Source organism: Acanthochromis polyacanthus, chromosome 14, assembly GCF_021347895.1.
Source record: "Acanthochromis polyacanthus isolate Apoly-LR-REF ecotype Palm Island chromosome 14, KAUST_Apoly_ChrSc, whole genome shotgun sequence".
NCBI lineage: Eukaryota > Metazoa > Chordata > Actinopteri > Pomacentridae > Acanthochromis > Acanthochromis polyacanthus.
Window position 1 is genome coordinate 33,806,379 of NC_067126.1, and position 24,673 is coordinate 33,831,051.

Below are 24,673 nucleotides of genomic sequence, written 5' to 3' on the forward strand. Positions count from 1 at the left end.
AAAAGCCCACATGTCCTAATCCAATTTGAAACAATGATTAAGAAACTATATATGACTAATAGCTGCATAGTTGTATTTCTGGTCTTCTTGACTCACAGTCTCCCTGATTTTATTTCTTTTTTTTTTTTTTCATTTTTTGTCTCAATTGATAATAAAAGGAAAATGATGCCGCAAAACTTTTTAAATAATCAGGATAATTGAACAATATATACACTCACATGCACAAATAAGCTGCAGCCCGTGCCACTGTCATATTATGAAGGGAGACGGTAAATTCAGCATCTCTTATATTATGCAGTTATGAGTTATGAAAGGAAAGCCAAGAGCAAATGTGTATGATCTGTTGTAAACTATACTGCAGCTGGACATACAGCATAAGCTAGCATTTCTAAGATAAGTTGTGATGCATCCGAGTTCTTTTTAATAAAAGTTGAAAAGTAGCTTGTGCAGTGTTAAAGAGCACTAAATCCGCTTTCTTCACAGTGTGATAAATATGACATTCATATGAGAATTCTACGTGTTCTTTTTATTGCTTACGTGGTCCTGGTGAGGGTAAGAATGTTTAAGCAATGGCTTTCTTGTCATATATTTTTTATGTGTGGGGGTTTGTTGTTGTCAAGATTGTAATCAAGATGATAACATGCATGTTTTTTGTATAATTTTAGCCAGTAAAAATGTTGCTTTAAAATAATCTCAAAGGCATTAAATTCAACAGCAGGAAGAGTTTTCTCAGCTGCCATTAACTGTTGTGAACAGTTGTTCACATTTAATTTTAAGCCTTGTTGCACTGTGAAACCAAAAAATGTTTTAAAAAGTCAAACCAGAAATGATTAAAAGCTGTAGAGCAACTACTAGCTGGACTTAGAGATGGAGCTGCATTGTCAGCTGCTATTTCAAGGTTAGGAACTAAACACTGGTCTATTGCATATTACTGATATTATTACTATTTTTTGCTCTTGATGGAGGCAGTAAAGAAAGAAGCAAATCTTTCGTCATCTTTTCTCTCTTTTGCAGTCTTTTATAAGTCCTTCTTGCCTTTTTTTCCTGGGTGTCAAAGTGACCTCTTTCATAGCAGTGAAAAATGTGTGTTTCCTCTTATATCTTCTCTCTCTGTCATCTGGCCAGATGTGGAATGCCAGGTAGTGATTTATTCAACAGAGACTCATACAACCAGCCTCCAACCCAGTTTCTGTCTCCAGAGATCAAATGTGAGTTTGCTGGGACCCTAAAAGTGTGTGTTTATTTCATTCTTTCACAGTAGTTGTGGCGTCAGAACGCCCAGCTGTCACACACTCTCCATCTCTGGAATGACACTAAACAGGTGAGTAATTACAGTAATCACATGCAGGTGTTGGACCTCAGTTAACTCCACCTTTCCTCCCACTCTCTTGTATAATTAAGCTGGTTTGCTGCATGGCACATGTACAAAAATGAATCCATGGATAATATAAACAGAAATAAAAAGGTAGGAAAGTCTCATCTCATTACCAGGTGTTTCCACAGAACCCACCTTATAGCCCTTATCAGTAAACCTGAGTCTTCTTGGGATTTAGAGACCCCAAGTAATTTGTAGCTTTCCTGGTCAGTAATCCAGCCTTGCATGGATCTTTTACACAGCAGACATTTTGACTTCTTACAATAGGGAAAACACATTTGTACTAATCCTCGTGTCGTCCTTCAGGTCAAAACTGACCCGGTTTAAAGTTTGAAAATGTGGGGAAAAAATCACAGTGAAACTTCTGATGTCCACAGTTTCAACATTTTTGGGAAATCTTTGAACATTTTTTTGGTGGGAAAAAAAGGAATGTTAAAAATATTTCTTTAACCCTCCTGACCAGGTTTAAAGTTTGAAAATGTGGATTTTTTTTTTTTTACAGTGAAACTTCTGATGCCTACATTTTCACACATTTTGTGAATGTTCTTAAGGGATGATGAAGCTCATCTTTCACTGTGTACTTCTAATTGAGCTAACAGCTCATGTTTTGGGTGTCAGTAGAACAACCTTCTGCATCAGTTTGCACAATAAAGGTCAAACATACAAGTGAAGTAACAATGGGCCAATCCTATTTTTGACTGGATGAGGTACCGTACTCGAAACTTCACAAAGAAACTCCTCCTGCTCATTTGATAGTCATTAAACACGGCGCAAAGGACGACCTCTTGTGGGCCCCTGCGGAAAATCCTCATTGTAGTGCACTTGAGAGTATTGTACGATTCCTGCTGCCTCCCTTTCTGGTCCTGCAAGCCACAATGGCCAGGCGCGTTTAAGGGAGCTGCCTCTCCGCACAGACGCACCTCACAGCAGCAGCAGGAGCAGAATATCTCCGGCAGAATCACTAACACCGAGACGCAGGAGAGGAAATATAACACTTCTGAGACAAAAGGTAGGTAAATGAATCCATAACTGTGATGCTGCGTTCATTGCACCGGCGGGTCTGTCCTTGCCAAGAGCCGGAGACGCACCACCTCACCGGAATCATGAAGTTCATCGCTGCCGTCGTGGAGAAAAAAAAAATGGTTTCCTTCTCTCCAGACAGATGCAGCCTCTATAGGAGCTCACCTTAGTTTTTGCTTTTCATCTAATCCATTTCTATAATCTGAACCAGCATGGATCAGGTGTGGTTGTAGATTATATAGCCCGCGGTGTGTAATAGGCTTGAGAATGTAACTAGATCTGCGGCTGTAACCGAAACTGCTTCTGTGTAATAGAGAAGTAGCATCCCTCTTGCTCTTTCAGACCCAGTAGCGTGTAAAATGCAGGCGGATCTGGGGCTAGCTCTGCGGGGTGACGGTGCGCATCGCCATCATCACCATCAGCAGCAGCAGCAGCATCTGTCTGGAGGGCGCGCTGTGCACAGCTGGATGAGGTGTTACTATGACTTCACGTGTCTGCTCTGAGCTGTGGGTGTTGTCCCCCACTGTGGGTGGGTGCAGCATCCACACTTTATTATTAAGCAGGGCTGATAGGTGTAGAGAGGCTGGGGACAGTGTAATATCTGGGAACCCCTTGGACAGATGAGTCATCTTGGCAGAAATGATCAAAAGCAAGTGGTGTTGGCGTCTCTTTTTGCCATTGTTCTGCTCTGAAACCAGTGTGCTCTGGCCTGCAGGGCAGTGTGTCAGCAGTGTAATGAGAACTGCAGCTAAAAAGGAGCACTGAAAGCTTTGGGCAGCATGGTGTAATGTATTATAGAGTAGTTTCCAGTATGCACTACACTTAAAATAGGAATGCACTGAGGTATCTCCTCCACAGTCCTCCCAGTCTGCACCTCCTCCCTCCCTCCTGCTCCCCCTCTCCCTTTCTGTACTGTACTTTTATTTAGTTCCACATGAGCGGATCAGAGGGGACTAAAGTTTGCATTCCAGAGAACTGTGTCAGGTCTTAACTTTCTCCTTTTACTCGGTGGGTGGATGTGTGTGGGTGTGAAAGAGCAGCGGAGTGGGAGTGGCTGAGTTTCTATCCAGTCACTCAAAGGTCACAGGTTTGCTCTCTGCACATATCGAACAAACGCTCCAGCACCTGGAGTAAAATGCCAGAGAGTAACAGCAAACCCACAAGAAGACAAGCTCCTAAACGTGTCATCTTGGTGGTGAGATTTGTGGCATAGTGGGGAAAGAAAAGTCATGACTTTGCATCTTTGGCTCAGTTCGTGTGATTTTAGTCCACTGGTAATAAAATGTTAATGAGCAGCTGTTCCTCAGGGTTGTCTGAAGTCCATGGAGGGATTGGAGACTGTAATCACTATAAATAACAACCTCTGTGTCACCCTTTGCACAATTTCAAAGAGCTTTTACCCAGCTTAGTGGACAGTGTTACTCACACGTGTGTGTCTGTTTGATGTGTTTCCACCGCCACTTTCAAGGAACACATTTTATAACACTAAAATCACATCCAGCTTGGTCCAAGTCCTCAGAAATGACTATTGGCTTTTTGCTCATTTTCTTTGGTAGCTAATTAAATATTATTCATTGGATGGAGTTGCATAAAACAAGCAATGCTAAGCAAATTAGACAAATTGTGATTTCACTGTTTTCTGACACCTTTATTAAGAAATAATCAGCAGATTAATCAATAATGGAAATCAATTTACATTATAATTGGCCTACCTCTGGATCTAACATGCTATATGTTGGATATCTTGCACAGTAGATTGGAGTTTAGTTTATAGATCGCTTTGAAATTGTGAAACAACCGATAAAGAGTGAGCTAACACATCAGACCGCCAGCTGCTGCATCTGGCAGATTATGGCGTAATGCCACCAGGGCTGGGTCTACATGAAGGAAGGAAGGCACAAGGGCTAATGGGTGTGAGGGAGGGCACAGATGCCATGGAAACCAGGCCTCAGCATGAGCTCTAGATGAGCTATGAGACTGATCTGTGCCATTTAGGGTGCCAACGCTGCATCACTCAAATTCCACACACCTCCTTCTCCGTCCAGCTTGGAGGCCGAATTTCTTTGCAGTGAAGGACACAACACCAAAATCTCACATTTGCAGGTAGGAATGTCGCCCTGCTCAGTGAGTTGCACATATTGATGCTGTCTCTTTAGAAAAAGTGAATAAAAATACAACAGCTTCTGTAATCCCACTTGGGCACGCATCTCTGAGCCTGTCCAGGTGTAATTACAGTAGCTCCCACTGTGCAACAGCCTCAATCCGCAAAGCAAACACATTAGTGAGTGTTTGTTTTACATTAGTGTCAGTTTCTGCCCTCATGAGTCTCTTCTCTGTGCAGCCAACCAGAACGGTCCGCAGCGATGCAACTGTGCCTCACTAGAGAATAGATCTGCTGTATCACAGAGAACTACCAAATGTTTCTTGTTTTTTTTGGGGGTGAACTGACTCAGAGTAAGCAGGCAGTCTCTGATGCGGGTTGTTATTCCCGCATGCTTTATTCATAGTTATCGCTGGTTTGTAACTGATAGTTTTTCTTACCCCGTGGCTGCGATTTTTCCACATGGCCTGGTTCGCTATGCCTCTTCATGCTCGTCTCATGGATGAGTGGCTTCTCAGGGGGATCATCATGGCCCACATACCGTTGCCACGCGCTCATAGATCAGCACTCAGGGGGTTAACAGCCTTTATTCAAGTCATGGGTTCATTCATTTAAAGCATACGGATGCTGGGTGTGATGAGAAGCCATTGTTTGCTCTTTGTGCCCTCTCACCATGCCACCCCCCACCACCACACACACACACACACACACACACACACACACACACACACACACACACACACACACACACATAATTGTATCACACAAATTTGCTCTCAGTGGGGGTGATTGATTTATTGCTGCTAGATGGGGCCTCCTGCCTCCAGTGTTGCCAAGGCAACAGTGGACGCTCCAGATGTGGATCAGAGATGAGACGTACGGCTCTTCTGTTTAAAAAAAAAGAAAAGAAAAGAGAACTCGGGTTTGTGTTTAAAATTTGATGCCGCACCATGAGCTTTGATTCTCTGAGTGCCATGTTCCAGCATGTTCAGGCACATTATTTATTGAGGTTCTGCGTATATGCAGCTCCGCCTTGTTCAATGTCGTGTTCCCCATGGCTACGTCCATGGAGACGGATGCAGCCACTCGTGCTGCACTCTTTGAGAAATTGTGCTTTTTGTCACAGCAGCACCATTTAGGATACAGATCATAATATTTGTGTGACAGAAATATTCCTATAGATTGTGGTAATGGTGCATAATTTGCACCCATTGTGTGACAAAAACCCCCTAATGGGAAATCTGTTTTTTGTCCAATACACCAGGGATGTTTCCCACAATGGGGAGAAAATAGAAAAAAACATTTAAATCCATGTTAACTGAAATCAGCTACACTGCAGTGTCTTCCTCTAACCATCATTTTCATAGCATGATCTCCGCAGCATTCACGTCCTAATATGCTGAATGGGCTATATTAGTGTTTGCATGCACCACTGGCTGCAGAGATAACAAATAGCCTGCAAATGATGGGGAGAATAATCCCAGTTAGTAAACTGAAACGGTGCTGGGGACGGTGATTGGCAGATGGTTGTCAGGACAACAGCTGGGAGGCAGACAGGGTGTAGATTGAGGTCTAAATGAATGGTCATGCATGGTGAAGCGCTAAGATAGCCTCGTGCATGCATTAGCGTCCAGGAAGAGAGTCTGCGGCAGATTTAGTCCCAACTCATGACGACAGGATGGAGAGGTAGTTGACATTTATTTTTTTGTAAAAGCTATTAATATTGCATGTGCTGCAGTACGGCTTGCTTTTACAAAATATCAGATTGTTCATTTTTATGAGTTTACGGGCAGTTTTAAAGTCTACAATTAAAATTTTACACATGGTGGACATTTTGAAAGCTAAAAGCAGCAACTTCTAGATTTAATATGTTTATATTAACGTTTTGGAGCTTAACATTAATAAAGACCTGAAGATTTTTCCTCCTGAGTTGTGTTTCTGGTCATACGAGGAGGTTTTAGAAGAAAATTGAGATCTTCATTTTTGGGCTGAAACTACAAGAAAGACCAACTGAATCCCTGAATAAATAAAAGGTGAAAAAATAGAGATCTTTTAGTTTCTGGTCTGTCTTTTCTGATGGTAATGCCTGTTATAGGAGGAGGAGGAGGAAGTGCATTGGCTTCGGTACAATCCTACCAGCAGTCATGGCTACCGAGCATCTTATAAAAAGTCTCATAGCATCAGTTAAAACTAAACGCACTGGTCTCTGTTTTTCCCCAAAGCTATTAATACATGTATGCTGGATTCTGTGCAAATAGAAATGTTACTTTTTTATTTAACCTCCTGAGATGCATTATTTTTTACAAGTGAAACACAGCCAAAATAACAGCATTTAGATATATTAACATAAACAGAAATTATTTAAGAGCTATAAAAAGAGAGTGGGGCTGTTTAAAGCTGTTACAGTTTTAATGTTTTGAATGTGACGTGGTTTTAAGTAAGTGTTTCCACATAAAGATTGTCTTGTAAATAATTCTGAATCCAGGATGCAGAGTTTAATGCAGTTTATTGTTCAGAACTGACTTTGAAATTATCCATCTCATAACTAGAGACTATACATAGGTAGGCAGGAATAAATCTGTCTGGTTCATACACTAATGAGAGATTATCAAATGTTTCTACCTGCCCTTCCAGTCCTACATTATACCGCACTGACTGACTCTAATATTTTAATCCTGGTCCCTTTGAAAATGTAATTGAATGATAAGAATCAGTGCTGTCCTTTACAGAAGGGTGTCTACTGTGTGTTATTCATCATTTGTTAGATGTTGCGAGCCAGTTTTGGTGTAACCCCTCTGTCTGCTTGGCCCTCAGGTCAATGTGGTTACCAAAGCGACTCTCTGGGGTAGCTGTCAGCCGTCGTGGATTCCTGTGTCTCGTCTCTATAGCAACCCATTCCTCCTGCTGAACACGGCTGCCAACTCGCCCTCTCTGCCACACGACGACTCTCTCCTCATCCCCCTGCCCAATCGCCGGCCCCGAACAGCGTTGGAATGGACACCGAGTCGACCCACTCTGGCTACTCCTATCACTCCAGCCGCTCTGGGAGGTCAAACCGACACGGGTATGTTTCCTGTCTCCATCTGACAGCCTGCTTCTCCACTCAGTCTGTCTCTGCTTAACCCTTACTATGGCATGGAATAGCTTCTAGAATATCACGTTGCTGATTCTCACACCAGCCCTTGTTATGGTGTTTTCTTTTCTCTCTGGAATCTTTGTTGTTGCCAAGTAAACGAGATGGGAGACTAGTGAGAGATTGAGACGGACAGAGCTTGTGGATTAGGGTCGTCACAGCTGAGTGGCTCTAACCTATTTTAGTGATTGACTCAGTGTACTCTGCAGTGGAGAGATTCATTTGATGCCTGTCCTGTCCGTTTCTGATTCCTGTGATTGTCTGCTGGAGTATTAAGCACCTCTTCTCCCATCTCTATCCGACAGCTTTTCACCACACAGGACCGTAACGAACAGTTGTTTTCGTTTTTGAGCTTTTGTTGTTTAGTTGGCCCAAAAAACACCAGAAAGGGGTTGATTTGTTCAACAAGCAATTCAAAACGCCAAAATATTCAATTTATCATCACAAACTGGCAATTTTTAAAACTTTTTAGAAGCAGATTTTGATCAACAATAAAATGAATACAAGGATTTTTGACTAGTTTAATGATAGTTTTATGATAATCAGTTAATCGACTTATTTAATGTTTCTGCTCTTGTTTTGTGTATGTTTTTTGTGGGAACAGAGACAAACAAGTTAGAAAATTTGCTGTTGTGTATAAGTATAGACCAGACGTGAAATGGTTAGTTGATTTAGATTTTTTTGGTTGTTTTTTGTTATTGGATGGAGAGAGAGTATGGAGAAATACTTTGATCATTGATTTTTTTTTTCCATTCATTTGGTGATTTTGGCATTTCTGATTTTTTTCCCCAATTTTCTGTGGCATATAGGACTATAACTAACAGTTGTTTTCATTTTTGCTTGAGTTTTTGTTGTTTAGTTGGTCTATAAATGCCAGAAATTGATTGATTTGTCCAACAAGCAGTCTAAAACTCCAAAATATTCAATTTATCATCACAAAGTAGCAAATTTTTTTACATTTTAGAAGAAAATTTTGATGGTATTTTTGCATTATACTATTAATCAACAATAAATGAAGTACAAGGATCTTTGACTAGTTGAATTTTCTGATAATCAATTAATCAATTTAATGTTTCTGTTCTTGTTTTGTGGGAATAATCATAAACAGGGCAGGTAATTTGCTATAGACCAGACCTAAAAAATGGCTAGTTGATTTGGATTTTTTTTTTGCTTCTGGATGGAGAAATAGTACAGAGAAATACTTTGATAGTTGATTTAGATTCTTTCCATTCGTTTGCTAGTTTTGGCATTTCAAACTTTTTTTCCCCCAATTTTCTGTGGCATATATGAGTCCAATAACTGTATAAACCAGTTCTTCCTTCGGTTGTAGTTTTTGGTTCAACAAAACTTGGACTCCAGGAAACTGTTTTCCTGGCTGTGACATTTTATGGACAAAACAGTCAAGCCAGTGATCTCCACGTTAATCAGAGGTCAGCATAGTAATGTTTATGGTTCAATATTCCCGTTCTTCCGTTCTCCAGAGATCGAAGTCGTGAGCGACACAAAGCCAGCAGCAGCAAAGACAGCAGTCGCTCTGAGAGATCCGTCGTCATCAATCCTCCCGACACGCCGTCCCAGGACTCCCCTGTTCACAACGGAGAGCCGCTGCCTGGAGAACCTACACCAGCACTGGATCATGGAGACGAAGCCCAGGTATCTGCTGCTGTTGAATACCATCAGTTCCATAAGCTGACAAAAAATAGAATACTGAGGAGGAGAGTTGGCTGTTTTTGCAGAGAAGTGCACTGTCGCCACAGTAATTGCATTCCTTTAGAGTAAAGCAAGACCCAGTAATCCATGTATGAACTTTCTATCGTGACCTTATAAACTCGTCCTCATACAGCTGGCTGCGCGGGACTGACGCAAAATAACAACGGCGACGAGGGATCAAATAGGTCAGGGGATTAGCAACCCTCTTGTAGGGCTGGACGGATTTGTACGGACAGCGCTGTGTGTGTGTGCCGTGTGTATGTGTGTGATACTGGCTATAGCTGTCATGCCTGATGGCTTTGAAAGCAAAGCAAATTGGTAGCAGTCATTCCATAAAGCTGATTTTGCTGAGCTCTGCAGGCGAAATTGGTTTTAAGTAGATACAGATGAGCTAAATGCTGTGATAATGCAGCTGAAGGACAGAGCGGATGTTTCACTAAGTCAGCGATTCACAGTTTAAGGATGCAGTCAAGTGCTGTGATCATTGTTTAAAGTAGCAGATCAATATTTTTACTTTTACTCCACTCCCATATCTGCCTGTATGAAGCCGCAGCCAGCAGCTGGTCTGCTCACTTTAGCACAAATACTGGAAACAGGCTCTTTTCCGGAGCAGTGACTTCCTTTAGTTTCCTCATCGGTGTGAAATGCCAGGCACAAACCCCTCATTAAATGGCAACTTTTTGTTTTTACATGACAGTTTATGTTGGACTTGATGGTTGGAAAATGTTTTTATCTTCAGTAAGCTTATTTCCCTATATGTCATAGTTTCCTTTCAACTCCAATGAAAGTTAAAGCCAGCTAAAGGAGAGACAAAGAGAAAAAGAGTGGAGGGAAAAAGAGATTTTTCTCTAAAGAGAAGATGTAGATTTACTCTTTATAAAGAACTCTGCCTTGGGCTGCCTCCACAGTGTCTCTGACCTACTTGATCTATTATGAAAAGAGAGCATTTCCTTGTTGTGTGTTTGTATGTTTTAAAGGAAGTGCAGAAAAGCTGAATATTTGTCGTGCGAGCTGCCTTTAAACACTGCACGTACCCGGCTAATAACATTATTTAATGTAATTAGGAAATAATCATGTCTCAGCCAGACTTTCTGACTATTTCTAAGGAGTCTGACCTATTTTGCCCTCTCTGCTCAGCATCCCCTTCTGGCATGGAAGACACATTCCACACTGGCATGTGATTGTCAGCTTGTAGCTTGTGTCCATTGTCGGTGGTGTAAGGTAATCTGCCTTTGTGCTGCGCTTGGCCTCCAGGCAAACGTGTCCAAATGGTGAAGCATCACCACCATCACCAAGAACCACCCCAGACAGCCGCTGCTTTTTTAGGAGCAGCTTTGTTAGATGGCAGAGCCGCTGCAACGCCAGCAAGTCACCAGAGCAGAGAGGCGTTCTCACAGACTGAGATTAGCCTTAGCAACCAGCCAAACGCCACTTTGAGGAAAGCTGATATGAATAATCCTCCATATTTACACGCATGCCTATGACATAAGGATGCGGTCTTGGAGTGCAGCTTCTGTGTGTGTGTGTGTGTGTGTGTGTGTGTATGTGTGTATGTGTGTATGTGTGTATGTGTGTATGTGTGTATGTGTGTGTGTGTGTGTGTGTGTGTGTTATAGACAGAGTGCCAAGTGTGTTACTGAGACTGTCCGTGCTGCTTTGTGAGACATTGTGACTCGGTGCCAGGAGGGAGCAGCTTCGGTTTCATCAGTGTTAGCTCTAGATGCACCAAAACGTATGGCAGTGTTGCTTTTAAGCATTTCACAACTTGCTTCCCTTCCCATTAGATGAACGCACAAACCGACTAAGCCCCCACACCGACTAATTTGATGTCAAAAACAACCACTGAAAAGGAATGTAGTGAACCTGCCAAGCAATTTAAATGTTTTTTTCTCTGGAGTCTCATGACTAATTTTAACACACACACACAGTATGACACCAATATCCTCTCCAACACAAACAAACCAACATGTAAAATGTCATTTTAACCTCCACCCAGGCCAGTGGGGCTGAGCTATTGTGTTTTATAGTTGGCAGACTCTGCTCTGTGTTGCTGTGTTTGATGGTGGTGGAACAGGCTTCGTCATAATCCACATTCGCCCGCTGCCAGATGAAAAGGCTGCCAAGCAAGCAGGCTGTAGTCACGTCTCGTCTCTCTCTTGCTTTCCCGTAACCCCTTCTTGGTTTCATCCTCTTTCTTTACTTTCTCCTCCTTTCATTATCGACGCGATCAGATCTGATTATTGTAACATTAATCCTCAGGATCCATCCACTGAGAACAAAAAGCGGTTTTTCAGTGTATTAGCTCGGCCAGTGTTACACTGTTTTCTCACACTAAATGAGACATTAGAATGAAAGCTTGTCTGTATTAACACTTTGGCAGTGGGGCTGTTGGGGAGAATGAAATGTTCCAATTGTGTATCCCAAACAGAAGCTGGTAAAAAATATGAACAGTGAGTGTGCATATGTTTAAAGGTCAATGTATAATTGTGGGACTTTTGAAGTCCATGGGATATATCTTGCATATGTTTTTATTAAAAGTTTAAAAAAAAGTTTTTTGTGTTCATTATGATCATGTCTTTACAAATTCCAGAATTATTTATTATGGAAACAATCACTTCTTAATAAAAAATGAATGGATGTCACTAAAATGTCAACTAAATAACCGTCCAAATTTAATAACAACCAGCTTCTAATTAGCTAAACAATAATAAAATGAGCTTATTTAAAATAGTTTTGATTGTGTTCTTTTTATTAGGTTGAAATAATCATGACAGATATTTCTTTTTGGCAATATATCAAATTTTATATGGAAAAAAACAACAAATTATATCACTTTTAACTAAGTTACCCTTTACAAAAACACCGCACCAGGAAGTGTTAATTGCAGATCACATGACCTGCCCCACATGATGTAATTTCCTCCTAAAGAAAAGACTGGCAAGACTCCAAGGCTTTCTGAGTTATTTAATATAAAGTAGTGTGTGAGTCAAGTGTGGATTTATGGCATGTCAACAGGTTTACTGCAATATATTTATAACTAACTTTCAATTTCAATTCTACTTAATTGTATATGTAATATTTAGAAGAATATTTCTGTAAAAATGCCATGTGGTGTTTGGTTATAGGCGGCCATGTTGATTTTAAGCCTGAAAACAGCAAAAATGTCAACTATGTTACAAAAAGTCCCGCAATTAACATAAAACAATGTAGGTGTTTAAAGCCAAAACAGACTAACATGCAGAAAGATCCATGCCTAGCTGCAAGCACATGAAAACTCCCAAACAATAGAACAATAAAATCAAGTGAATCTCTTCAAACAACAAAGCCTGTGAGCCAACATCTGGTGAGGAGGGGCGCCGACAGTCTGGCTTCTCTGTGGAGTCTGAGATGGTTGAACCAGTGAAGTGTCCCCTCCTCTTCTCTGTGATCACAAAGTGTTTTAAAGGAAAAAAGTCACGTTTTGGGAAATATGCTCCGCTGCTTCCTTGCCGAGAGCGAGATGAAACGGTTGATGCCAGTCTGGTCTGTTCTGGCTCCGTGTCATCAAAAGGAGTCACTTCACCCAGCCAAGAAAAACGTCCTACGCAAAGCCCCATCCAAAAATGAATGGTCACTTTTGAGCTTTTTTTTTTCCTTCCTTTCCTTATCCCAAGTCATTTGGGATGTGTTAAATTGTGAGCCTGAAGCTACAATCATGCTGCAGCCAAAGTGGCACAAATCAGATTTATTATTTTTTTGCTCATATGTGACTCCGATCTGTGAGCAGCACAAATTTCCTCTTTGAAATTCTGATTTGTGCCGCTTCCATATGTGGTTGTAAATCAGATAGTTTTTTTTTTTTCCTGAACAGTCAATATTCATGAGACTTTCACATCCCTTCAGACTGATATTCATCTCAGTTCTGTGATGGCGGGAGTCACTGTGAATACAAACCTGGAGCACAGCTGCGATAGAGCTAGTCAGTGGAGCGATGGTAAGATATGAGAGTTCAGAAGTATTTTGGTGACAGTTCTCGTGAATTTACTGGCTTCCGCTGCACATCATCTTCAGAATAAAGCCTTAAACGCTGACTTTAATGGACTTCTGCCTGCTGCATGTGACATATTGTTCTTCTGAGGTCAGATCAAGACTGTGTACACTAAGGCCAGTTGTAATCATGGCTCAGAAATGCTGCCGGTCTATCAGAACAATAATACTGTAACTCTGCTGTACTGAGACATCAGTCCAATCACTAACCTGAAGCTGTAAAGTTACTTAAAGAAATGATCATCCCGTGTTAGTCTTTTTAAACTGCTTACAACTGTTTGCTAAGCAGAGCCCGACTGTGTTTTCACAAATTTCTATTATATTTTCCAAGAGCTACATTTCATCATTTTCACACCAAAACCGGCATTTATTCAAATTTTCAGTGAGGAAAATCATGACTGTAGTGTGAACAGAGAGGAGAAATTGAGAGAAAAGAAGGCCTTTTTCAGGTACTATTCAGCATCTGTGTTCAAGTAACAGGATGCCGTTTTTACATTCCCATTTGTGCTGAAATCGACTGTTCACAGCTCCTGTTATCAGGTTGGGACCCTGGTAAGTGGGGGTTGGCTTAAGGCAGGAATGGAGAAACAGAGAAGGGATGTGAGGTGAATAAAAATGAGATCGGACTGTAAATGAAGCCGACGTAGATAGCTGACCTCTCGCTTCACACATTAGTCTGGTAGTCACATGCCCAGGATGAAATACTTCTGCACCCCCTCACCCTTCTCCCTCTCTATTCATCTGCTGCTGTATAACACTTTACCCGCTGCCATCCCCCTCTCTGACTTTCCTTCCATCTCCTCTTTTCATGCTCATTCATCTTCTGGCTCCTGTTGGCATCCCCTCCTCCAGCACGGTTGAGTTAATTGGCTGTGAACCGTAATGGAGGGCAGACTTCATGTGTCTACTGCGTTCTCCTGATTGGAAATACATAATGCTGGTTTCATTTTTCATACTCCGCAAATGGCAGTAGGGGTTTGCTTAATTTGTAAAAGCTTATTTTAGCTTCTTAATAGCCCAATTGACCTAGTTTGCAGTGTAAAGAAACACACTCTAGACAGGTGAGAAGTGATGTGACCGTCTTGTGTCTGTGTTCCTTGAAGCCTGTCTGGTTTCACGGCAGCTTCGTTCGGCACATATGGCTCGAGTTTGGGGCTTTACGTACTGTTTGATGTGCTTAGGTGTATGTGTGTGCACGTGTGTGACGGCTTATCGGCTCAGCTTGTCATTTTTCCAGCTCTCATCCGTCTCTCTGCAGCTGTCGCTCCTGTGATTGGTTGCAGTCGGTGCATCGCAGTGACACTCTGGGGGACAATGAATGGCTAATTACACGAATTAATGACAGGCACACAAAAAATAAATGCCTCTGTAGAGCAGACTTGTCACTAATTTATTCTTCCTGTCCCTCTTTGTTGGAAAGATTTATGCTTAAAATGACCTCGGCAGTGAGGAAGAAAAAACACTGACTCTAATTTGCAATGATGGGCATAGAAAAGTGCTTTTGTTGTTGGGAGTCTGTGTTTGTGTGTGTGTGTTCCTTCTTATGTTGCTGTGTGGTGCATCTTTCTGCCAGCGTGAACCTTACCGCACATCCTGTCCTGTCATCTTATATTACTTCAGCCGGACTTTAAAGGCTCGCCATAATGAGGCAAAACTCCAGGAAAATCAAACATCATAGCATCAAGGATGTGCCGTGTGCATGGAGCATAAAATCCACGTGCAAAGAAGGGAGTAAAATAGGACAATGGCAGGAATGTTGTCTGTCTGATTCAGGTTTATATATGTTATTTGATGCGCCAGTTTCTCGTGAATTTCACTCTGCTGTTTTTTATTTTAAGACGTCCTCGCACAGGCTTTGCTTTTGCCAAAAGCAATAGCATCGACCAGAAGTGTTCAGCTTGCTCATAGTATTAGAAAAAACAAAAACCAACTAACGCTGCACCAAAAAATATTGTTTTTTGAGCAATGGACCAAAGGACTATGTCAAATATATCAGTGAAAGGGGTGAAGGCACAGAAAAGTTGCCTTTAAGCATCTTTTGGCTCATTGTTTGATTTCCTGGACCACAAATTCTGTTCTTGTCGATCCTTTGTTCTTTTCATTTTAAGACGGAGAAGTATTTGTTTACAGCAAAGAAAAATGCTCTGATAAACCCACCATATCCACCAAGCTCCAAAAGACATACAGTTTGTCTTGTTTCAAGTTGAATCAAGCCAATTTAGCTTTTTAAATTTAGGTAAACTGGCCCCTTAAGTGCCATCACTGACAAACCAGGACATCCCTATGTAGGGCTGTGCACCCATATAGCGCTTTCAACCTTTATTCACAGTGCTTTTATAGTGGCTTCAAACACACCTTTCATTCATCTTACCTCCTGCTCCTCTTCAGGATGATAACTGGGGAGAAACCACCACCGCTGTGACAGGCACCTCAGAGCTCAGCATTTCCCAGGAAGAGGTGGTCGGCCTGGGGAAGGAGATCCAGGACCGAACCCAAGGCTTCCGCCGCTATCTTCCCCTGGCTGTGGGCTCGTGTGTGGGGCTGCTGGTTCTGGCCACGCCGCTGGTCTTCCTGCTCCTTCCAGCGCTAATGTGGCCCGACAGACTGCAGACTTGTGGCGCAGCCTGCGAGGGCCTCTTCCTCTCCATTTCCTTTAAGCTCCTCATTCTCCTGGTGGCTGTGTGGGCCTTGTTCCTGCGACCGGGCCGGGCCTGCCTGCCCAGAGTGTGCGTGTATCGTGCCTTCCTCACCACACTCACACTCCTGCTCACCATGTCTTACTGGCTCTTCTATGGGGTCCGGATCCTTGACGCACAGGTGGGTTTGACAGTATGCTATTAGATCATTTAACCCTCTGAACCCCAGGAAGATTCTGGGCACTTTTGATTCACTGCACCTCTGTGGAAACAGCGCGTTTTAAGAATGCATGCTTGTATAAATTTTCATCATTCATTTTATTTATGACTTTATGATTCATTATTATGATTTTTTTAAACTGTTTTGCTTAATTCTAATTTTGTGGCATATTGTTTTTGCTATTTCTCGTGCTCTGTATTGCTGTGTGTTTTGCCCATGACTCCCAAGATCTTTCTCATTTTCCTGATTAACTAAAACTTAAATTAAGGAAGAAGTTAGCATCAACCAGCAGCTAATCTTTCACTGAATGTGTGGTGGTCTGAACAGGATGAGGATTACCACGGTATCGTCCAGTTTGCTGTGTCCCTGGTGGACTCCCAGCTGTTTGTTCATTACCTGGCAGTGGTGCTGCTGGAGCTTCGCCACCTCCAGCCCTGCTACAGCGTTTGTGTTATCCGCTCCACAGACGGGGAGACTCGTCACTATAACATTGGACAGCTCAGGTATGTAGCCACTTTATTGTCAAACAGAACATACACTAGCTGCTGCACATTTGGAATGAAAGTTCAATGCAAAAGCTCACCTAGTAAAAAAAAAAATCTGTAATGACCTTGGCCTTGATTCCCAATGAAACATAATACTGATAGACAAATAAATCTTTTACAGTTTCACATGTGACCTTTCTGTACTGTGCACATTTTTTATATTCTGCTTGCTTTTGAAGTATGTGTGCACTTGGAGTCTTGTGTCCGCAGGGAACAGTGGCACAGGCAGTAATTGAATTACTCAGCAGTGTCCTCGACCAGTAGGTTATTCTAAGACCTGGGGGGAGGAATAAGAAAGCACCGGATACATGCACTCATCACTGCTGTCTTACTATAATTCTGCTTTGGATGAGTGTATGGCTATGGCAGGACTATGAGTCACAGATATTTAGCTAATTTTCGTGTGACGAGGCGCAAAACATAATAGGTTTATCGTTGGTTATTCTTGATATGATTCAGAGTGAATCTGAAGAATGATAATGAAGAAATGGACAAGAGGAATTAACCAATTCAGGATGACACTGTAAAAAAAAGACTCATAAATTCCATCTTAAAGGCATGTTATCTTTAAAAAATACCCTGAATTACATCATTTATCAGAGTCAGACAGAGTAAAAACAGAAGATATTGTTAGATATAGAATTTTCCCGTGTTCCTTAAACTGCTGATCTGTGACATGTGGTTTGGTCGGGAAACTTAATCAAATCCAAGCTTATTAAAATCTGCATAGTTCATGATAATCCCTTTATTCTTCATGTCAGAAAGAAACAATTTGCTCTAATCAAATTCTGTGGGAAACAAAAGAATTCAGCGTTCACCACCACAGCTGTCAACCCAGAACTGACTCAGCTGCGACTCAGCTAAAGTGAGATGAACTGCAGGCAATGTTTATACAGAGCAGACAGGGGAAACATATGAAACTGACTCAAGTTCAACTTTCATTTCATTTTTTTTCTTCCAACTCACAGCGTAATAACTGTGCCACACTGCACTAAAGACATTTTTAAATTCCCTCCCTTCTGGCCATGGTTGAACTTTTTCGATAGAGGTGAAGGACTTTATATTGCTGTGAAAAATGAGTCCACACTCAGAAAAAATACTACAGGAGCAAAGAAGAAACCTCAGAGAAACCGCTTAGAATTCCAAGGGTTAACAGCTTCAAATAATTTACAAGGGAGGCTCATCAATTTTGCACATCAAGGTCAGCTCATTGGTCTTGGGGAGTACGGCTGCATATGTGATCAAAGTTGTATAAAGCCCCTAGTAGCTTCAGAAGAAGCTGTGCAAGAGTTCACACTGTAAATGGCCTAAAGTCAGGTCAGCTGAGTTCAGGGGTGGTTCAAGACTGCAAATCTGAAAATGAAAAATATCTGGTGGCTGACGAGATTAAAAAGAAGAGAACTCACCAGATTTTCATAACTGTGTCCAAAGTTTTCAGTTCAAAGCTGTATCTGTTTGAATAACACCCTACTCTCCGACTGAACTGTCAGTGGTGGAGGTGCATTGTGGGTGATGGAGATGCCAGGTTGTGAATCCAGGGAGTGGAATACATGGAATCAGATAATGTCTCTTTCATTCAGACAGACTGAGAGAAATCACTGCAGTGCGCGTTAAATTTAATCAGCGTCTACAGAGAGAATTTAATTAGTCTTTGCCTGAAAAAACATCAGAATCAACAGCTTTAACGGTTAAAAGGTTACAGAATTCAAAGACTGTAAAATTCTTATACTGTGCAAGTCTTATGTAATGTAAATTGTATCCTACTGTCTCTAAGTTTTCTTCTTTTTGACTCTCCCGCAGCATTCAAAAGGCGGCTCTGTCTATTTTGGAGTATTACTACAGAGATTTTCCACTCCATAACCCGTCCCTCCTCTCTGCTTCCAAGCACCGAGCTGCCAAACATCTGGCCGGGTTAAAGGTCTACAACGTAGATGGTTAGTTGCCTCATTCGTCCCAATAATTTCCTAACATTTCTACCTATGTCCCTTTTGCTGTTACCTTTGGTCTCGTGCTCATTCTTCTATCTTGTGGTGATGTTCTCTTTTCCATCCCCATGTTCTTCCATGAGCAGCTTTTAAAAACAAACTAAGAACATACCTTTTGGACAGTAAGTACAGATAAAAGTCATCGCCATCACTCCACACATCACTTTATCACAGGAAGCGGCTAATTTCTCGCTTCAACTCACTCCATTTTTACTGCACTCTGAAGCCTCCATCTCTGACATAATGTATATACTGCATCTGCTGCAAACACTGCCGCGAGACACACGCTCAGACACACACATACTCCAATTGTGGCGCTACAGCGAGCTTCATACACCGCCTCCCCGCACCCACATGCATCCTCTAATGCCACGTATTGCACTCTTTCGTGCGGTTAAAAGGGTTTTCCGCTCACCAACCATTAATCCCCCATCGGACGCACACCATTGTGGATTTGTGGATCTATAGCAGGGATGCAGTATGGGACATGGTGTCCTCATAGCACTATCCACACACCCCCACCCCTCCTTCCCTATCAAAGTGCAACGTGAAGGCCTCTAGGGGGCTGTGGAATTTCAAGCCTTAAATAATTCATCAGAGTAACGCTCGTTTCTCACATGCTCCCACATCTTTCCTTCCTCCTGTCTCCAGCTCCGCTCGTTCTCTTTTTTTTTTTCCCCCATTCGTCAACCCCCACGCACCCTTCTATCTTTCTCATTCAGTCGTTCCCAGTCACCCTGCACATGGCATGAATATGTAGGCCAGGAGGTAAAAAGAAGCCGGTGTTTACTCATATTTTCATTGGAAATATTTACAATGCTTCTTGTGCAAATGATCTGACTGCATTCTTTCCACAGCGCACACTTGGAGGATTTTTCATTCATATTTCAACACTGCACCCAGTGTCTCTTTCTCACCTGCATGCTCATGCTTAGACACACATATGCAGATCAGATTATTAATGATTTATATCCGTACCTAACCTGCAGCATTTACTCTCTAAAACCTCCCCCAAACTTTGCGGATCCTTATGAATATGGACCGAGTCGTACTCCCCCACAACGCAACCACAGGAACTCTAATGTGCTCCTGTGCGAGCTCCATTAGTTTTATGGGTTTGTCTCACAAACCAGTAAATTCACAGATCAGACACAATTGTGGCCTTTGATGTGTAAAATAATGAATATTTCATCCAAACCCCCCCACTAAAGGTTTTTGCATCAGAATGTCTGTGGAGAAATGTGGAGGCTTCCAGTGGAAATTACTTCTTTTCTCAGTGCTATAATTAAAATGTTCTGTGACTGAGACTGGCAGGATGCCCCAGATAAGTAACAAAGATTAACATACATTGTCCTCAAATCACTCTCAGAAAGTCAGCCGAGGATAAGATGGAAATAATTCTCACCAGAAAGGTTGATTCACGGCTGTTTTACACCTTCTGATAAGGTCTCCTCCAGTGTGACTTTTTCCCTCCACGATCCAGATTGAGATGCAGCCCATTAATCACTAACAGGGGGGGAAGTGGCAGGTTGGGGGCTGCTTCGTCCAGCTCAGACTGATGTAACCAATTTACCTCTGTCCCCTTCTTCTGGTGCAGCCCCGGGGAACGCAGCGGGGGCTCAGCCGAGTAATGGAAATCAGTCACGGGCCATGGTTACAGCTGCCGCCAAACGTAAGGACAGCGCCCACAATGAGCTGTACTATGAAGAGGCTGACTACGAGAGGAGAGTCCGCAAACGTAAAGCCAGGTGAGCCCCGGGAGCAAATATTAGAGGCCGCATACACAGTGGGACAATAAGGATGGACTGTGGGTAGATTAATGATGTGAAACCAAATCCAGACATGCACCTTATTGTGTAAATTTAGTGTTAAAATAAATATTCTGGATCCTGTTTCTAAGTAAGTGTAGATCACATTCACATCAAACCCAGTAACATTTCTGTAATAGCACAAATCTTACAAAAATGCTTCATCATCTTATTGCAAAAGCTTCAGAAACAACGTGAAAGTTTAGTTTTGCTTCCAAGATATTGTAAGAAGAAAAAAAGAATTGTGCACTCCCTTTTTTGGTAAGATTCTACACATCAGACATCTCTGAAAATAATTTTTTTTTAAAAATCATGCCCCACTGATAGGGGAATATATAAATATCCTGTAAAACACAATTTTTCACTGATTACCATGTTGCCATTCTGTAATTTTGCAGTAAAATTTACTGTCTAATAATGATATCATTTGTCTGAATTTATCTAGGGATTCACCAGTAATGTGTTCTTAAACCAGTGGTGATTAATGAGCGTTTAAAATCCATCAGTGTTGCAGTAAGTGCATGAGTAGAGACCGTGTTTATTATTGTGTCTGAATAAAGCTATGGAATGTGAAACATCTACATAACATACATCAATGTCTAAATGACAAAACACCATTACTTTAACTGAATTATTATGTATTCAGTGCCTAAGAGGGGGAAAAACAGTCAAAACTGATACATGAGCACATTGCTTGTTGGCTGTTGATGAGTGAAACGTGTATAGAGCTAATAGTAAGTTCATTTTCCTGTGTGTGTGTGTCAGGCTGGTAGTGGCTGTGGAGGAGGCCTTTACACATGTCCGACGCATGAAGAAAGAGGATGAGCGTGCAACTCCCTCGGACATCATGGATGTACGCGAAGCAGCTCTGGCCATATTTCCCTCTATGGCTCGTGCCCTGCAGAAGTACCTCCGGACCACCAGGAGGCAACACTGCCACAGCATGGAGAGCATCCAGAAGCACCTCGCTTTCTGCCTCGTCAATAACATGAGCCCTAAGGTCAGCTCTGAGTGCTTGCTGTCATATCTGATTTTCTTATTAGAAGACATCAATTAATATTTCAAGCTACAGAAATGAATGTTTACTAAACTTGGACTGTGTTTTGGTCATTCTGGGCATCATTGTTGAACCTATAAATATTGCTGTAACTAAGTACAACAGTTCAACAAAAATGATACGGATGATTTTTTTTGTATTTGTGCCATTATTGACAGCGGAGATACAATCAGCAAATGTAGGGAGAGAAACAGAACATGTTGCAAACATCGGAGCAGCTGAGAATAGAACTGTGGAAGTTGCAGTCATGTAGTATGAATTAATGTAGTATGAAAATTAGGAACGATGTGTTAATTCCACGTTAGGAGATATGTGATGTTACAGAAAATTAGTTAAATAGCCCACATATATTGGTATCAGTTGATATTGGAATCAGAAATTGAGAGTTGGACACTATCGGTTATTGGCAAAAAAGGCAATATCACACATCCCTAGTAAAAAGTATGCACATAAAACACACTTAGGTTATAATAAAAATTGAAATATTGTTTTTATGTTTTAAATCAACTTCTTAGTATTCATTTTAAGTGACCTTCTCTGTGTTCAGGCTTTCCTCGAGACCTATTTGGCCCCTGGTCCCACCCTGCAGTACGGCCCTGAGCGCTGGATGGCCGATCAGTGGACTTTGGTCAGCGAGGCTTCTGTTACCAGCGGCATTAAGGAGGGAACAGAGTTTCTGCTGAGGTGTCTTGACTTTAACTTAGCTGTCACCGTCAAGGGCATCCCGTACATCCGTCTGACTGAGGAGTACATCGACCCCAAGTCGCACAAGTTTTTACTGCTGCTCCAATCAGAAACCTCAGTTTAACAGTGGACCAGCGATGCAGCTCTGGACTTACAAAACTGTTATCTAACAGAATTTTTCAAAACTGACTTTTTGTACTGTTTTTTTGTACTTCTGTCTATGTAGTTTTTCTCACATAGAGTTATCCTTATGTCTGTTGTCTTTTTCCGGGAGACTTAAAAGCAGGATATAAGACAGTAATCAAGGGCAAACACGCCTGGATTTCTCTGTCCTGACATGTGCAGAACACAGCTCCGTTACTCCTCTATGCACTACAAATGAGCATCACAAACTTTCATCTTCCTTTTTTGCATGTGCCAGTGTGTGCCTGTGTAGGAGAGGCTGAGATTGTGTGGCTTTAGGATGCAAAATTTGGTGTGGTTTTTACTTGTAGTGCACACTTGGGTCAGTCCAAACCTGTTTCCTCTTTCTCCCAAGTGTCACATTTGATATAAACGGAACCTGTTTCACCAGAACTCCTCTTTTTCAGTCTTGCAGTTATTTAATTCACTCTGTATCACAGATATCTGTACAGTATTTATATGTGAATATACTTTATCCCTACAAACTTTTTTATACCAAAATCGTGCATTGCTTGAATGATGTTTTTTTATATTCTTGTTTAAGTTTTTTTTTTACCTTGTCTATCTACACTGTATTTGTTGAGATAACTGGACTGTAAATAGGTGAAGATGTATTTGTAAATGCCAGATAGGAATCTCTTGGACTGGATGCCAACCACAGTACAACAGAAGACAGAAAGTCTAGCCAAATAATTATGAAGGAAAACATCTGACTACACGTGATATTTGTGTGTGCAGTGTACACTGATTTTCCTAGAGTCCTAATGTTTTGAAAGCAATGAGGTTCACATGGTTGACTTTTTATATCTCTTGTTAGGTTTTACCCAATGCTGTTTACTTTCAGAACATTCGCCCCTGATTTCAGTTAAGATGCTTTGGAAAAGTCCAGTCAGCCAAGGGACATACTCCGATCAGCCACAACAGTACAACCACTGTCCTAATATTAGGCAGGTTTCTCTTATGTCACCAGAACAGCTGTGATCCTTTGGTGAATGGACACAGAACCTCTGGGGGTGTCCTGTGCAGTCTGATGTTGGATCCTTTGGGTCCTGTGGGTTACAAGGTGTGGCCTCTATTAATCTAACTTGTTCCGGTACATTTCATGGATGATTAATCGGTGTGGAATCTGGAGAGTTTGGAGGCTGTGTCAACACTTTGAGCTCTTGGTCGTGTTCCTTGAGCTGTTCCTGGGCGGTTTTTTGCAGTGTGGTAACATCCTGGCTTTAGGGAGTGCTGATGGTGGGAGGGTGTGTTTAGTCTGGAACAATGTTTAGGTGGATGGTATAGGTCAAAGTAACACACACATTTATGCCAAGATCCAGTATTTCCAAGCAATACCCTGCATTGTAACCAGGCGGTCAAAGTTATACACTTTACCTGTCAGTGGCTATAATGTTGTAGCTCATCAAGCACAAACTTATATATTGTTTAAAACCATATTTCAGGAGCAATTTCAAAAGATTCTGGTTCTCAGCTATCAACTGCTGACACATTTGAGCAAGAGTTGAAAAAAAAAATGTGTGTAAATTAGCTCAACCCAATACCAGTATTTCTGCAGTCAGTATTGTGTCACACTACTGCCACCTACCTACCAGACCTGGAACACTGTTCTGAGCATCAATCCAACATGTTCAGAATAGTTGATCTGTATTTTTTAAAGCTCTTTGTATTTATGAGACTTGTTGTGTCGTAAAATTCTATTTACAAGAGTGTTGCTGTGGTCACGGACGGTGTAGTTTTGCTTAGGACTGTTTAGGTTTAGGAGTGTCGATGGTTGTAAATACCTTCTCTTCTTGACTACACATGTGCCTCAGTTAAACATGTTTAGGATATGCTCAGCGTGTGTGTGTGTGTGTGTGTGTGTGTAGGTGTGTGTGAGAAACGGAGAGAAAGTAAAAGAGGAAAAAAGAAGAGAGCATAATAATGAAAAGAGATTGCTTTTTTTTTTTTTAAATGTCCAGATGTGATGCAGCTGACAAGTCATGAGTTTGAAGTTGTCCTTGTCTTCTTTTTATACGACTTAACATGTAAAATCATAGCAGCGGTGTCAAAGTCACATTTGTAAAAAAATAAATATTTGTACTGGCCTTTTCAGGGCATTTGATTATTGTTGTATTTTCATGTGATGAGTGAGTGTGTCTGGTCAGTTTTAGAAGACTAGTCTGGTATTTCAGTAGCATTTTGAAAGTA

The 24,673-nt window shown here is 41.6% G+C and overlaps 1 protein-coding gene across 1 annotated transcript; it reads left to right on the plus strand.

The window, feature by feature from the left end:
* The first annotated feature begins 2,162 nt into the window (after window positions 1-2,162).
* Window positions 2,163-24,587, plus strand: LOC110956452 (vang-like protein 1). The gene is made up of 9 exons (XM_022201944.2): window positions 2,163-2,384; window positions 7,311-7,560; window positions 9,111-9,282; window positions 15,754-16,182; window positions 16,549-16,724; window positions 18,567-18,700; window positions 20,349-20,499; window positions 21,325-21,559; window positions 22,164-24,587. The coding sequence occupies exons 2-9, from the start codon at window positions 7,490-7,492 to the stop codon at window positions 22,422-22,424; spliced, it is 1,629 nt and encodes a 542-aa protein (XP_022057636.1). The 5' UTR covers window positions 2,163-2,384; window positions 7,311-7,489; the 3' UTR covers window positions 22,425-24,587.
* The last annotated feature ends 86 nt before the right edge of the window (window positions 24,588-24,673 follow it).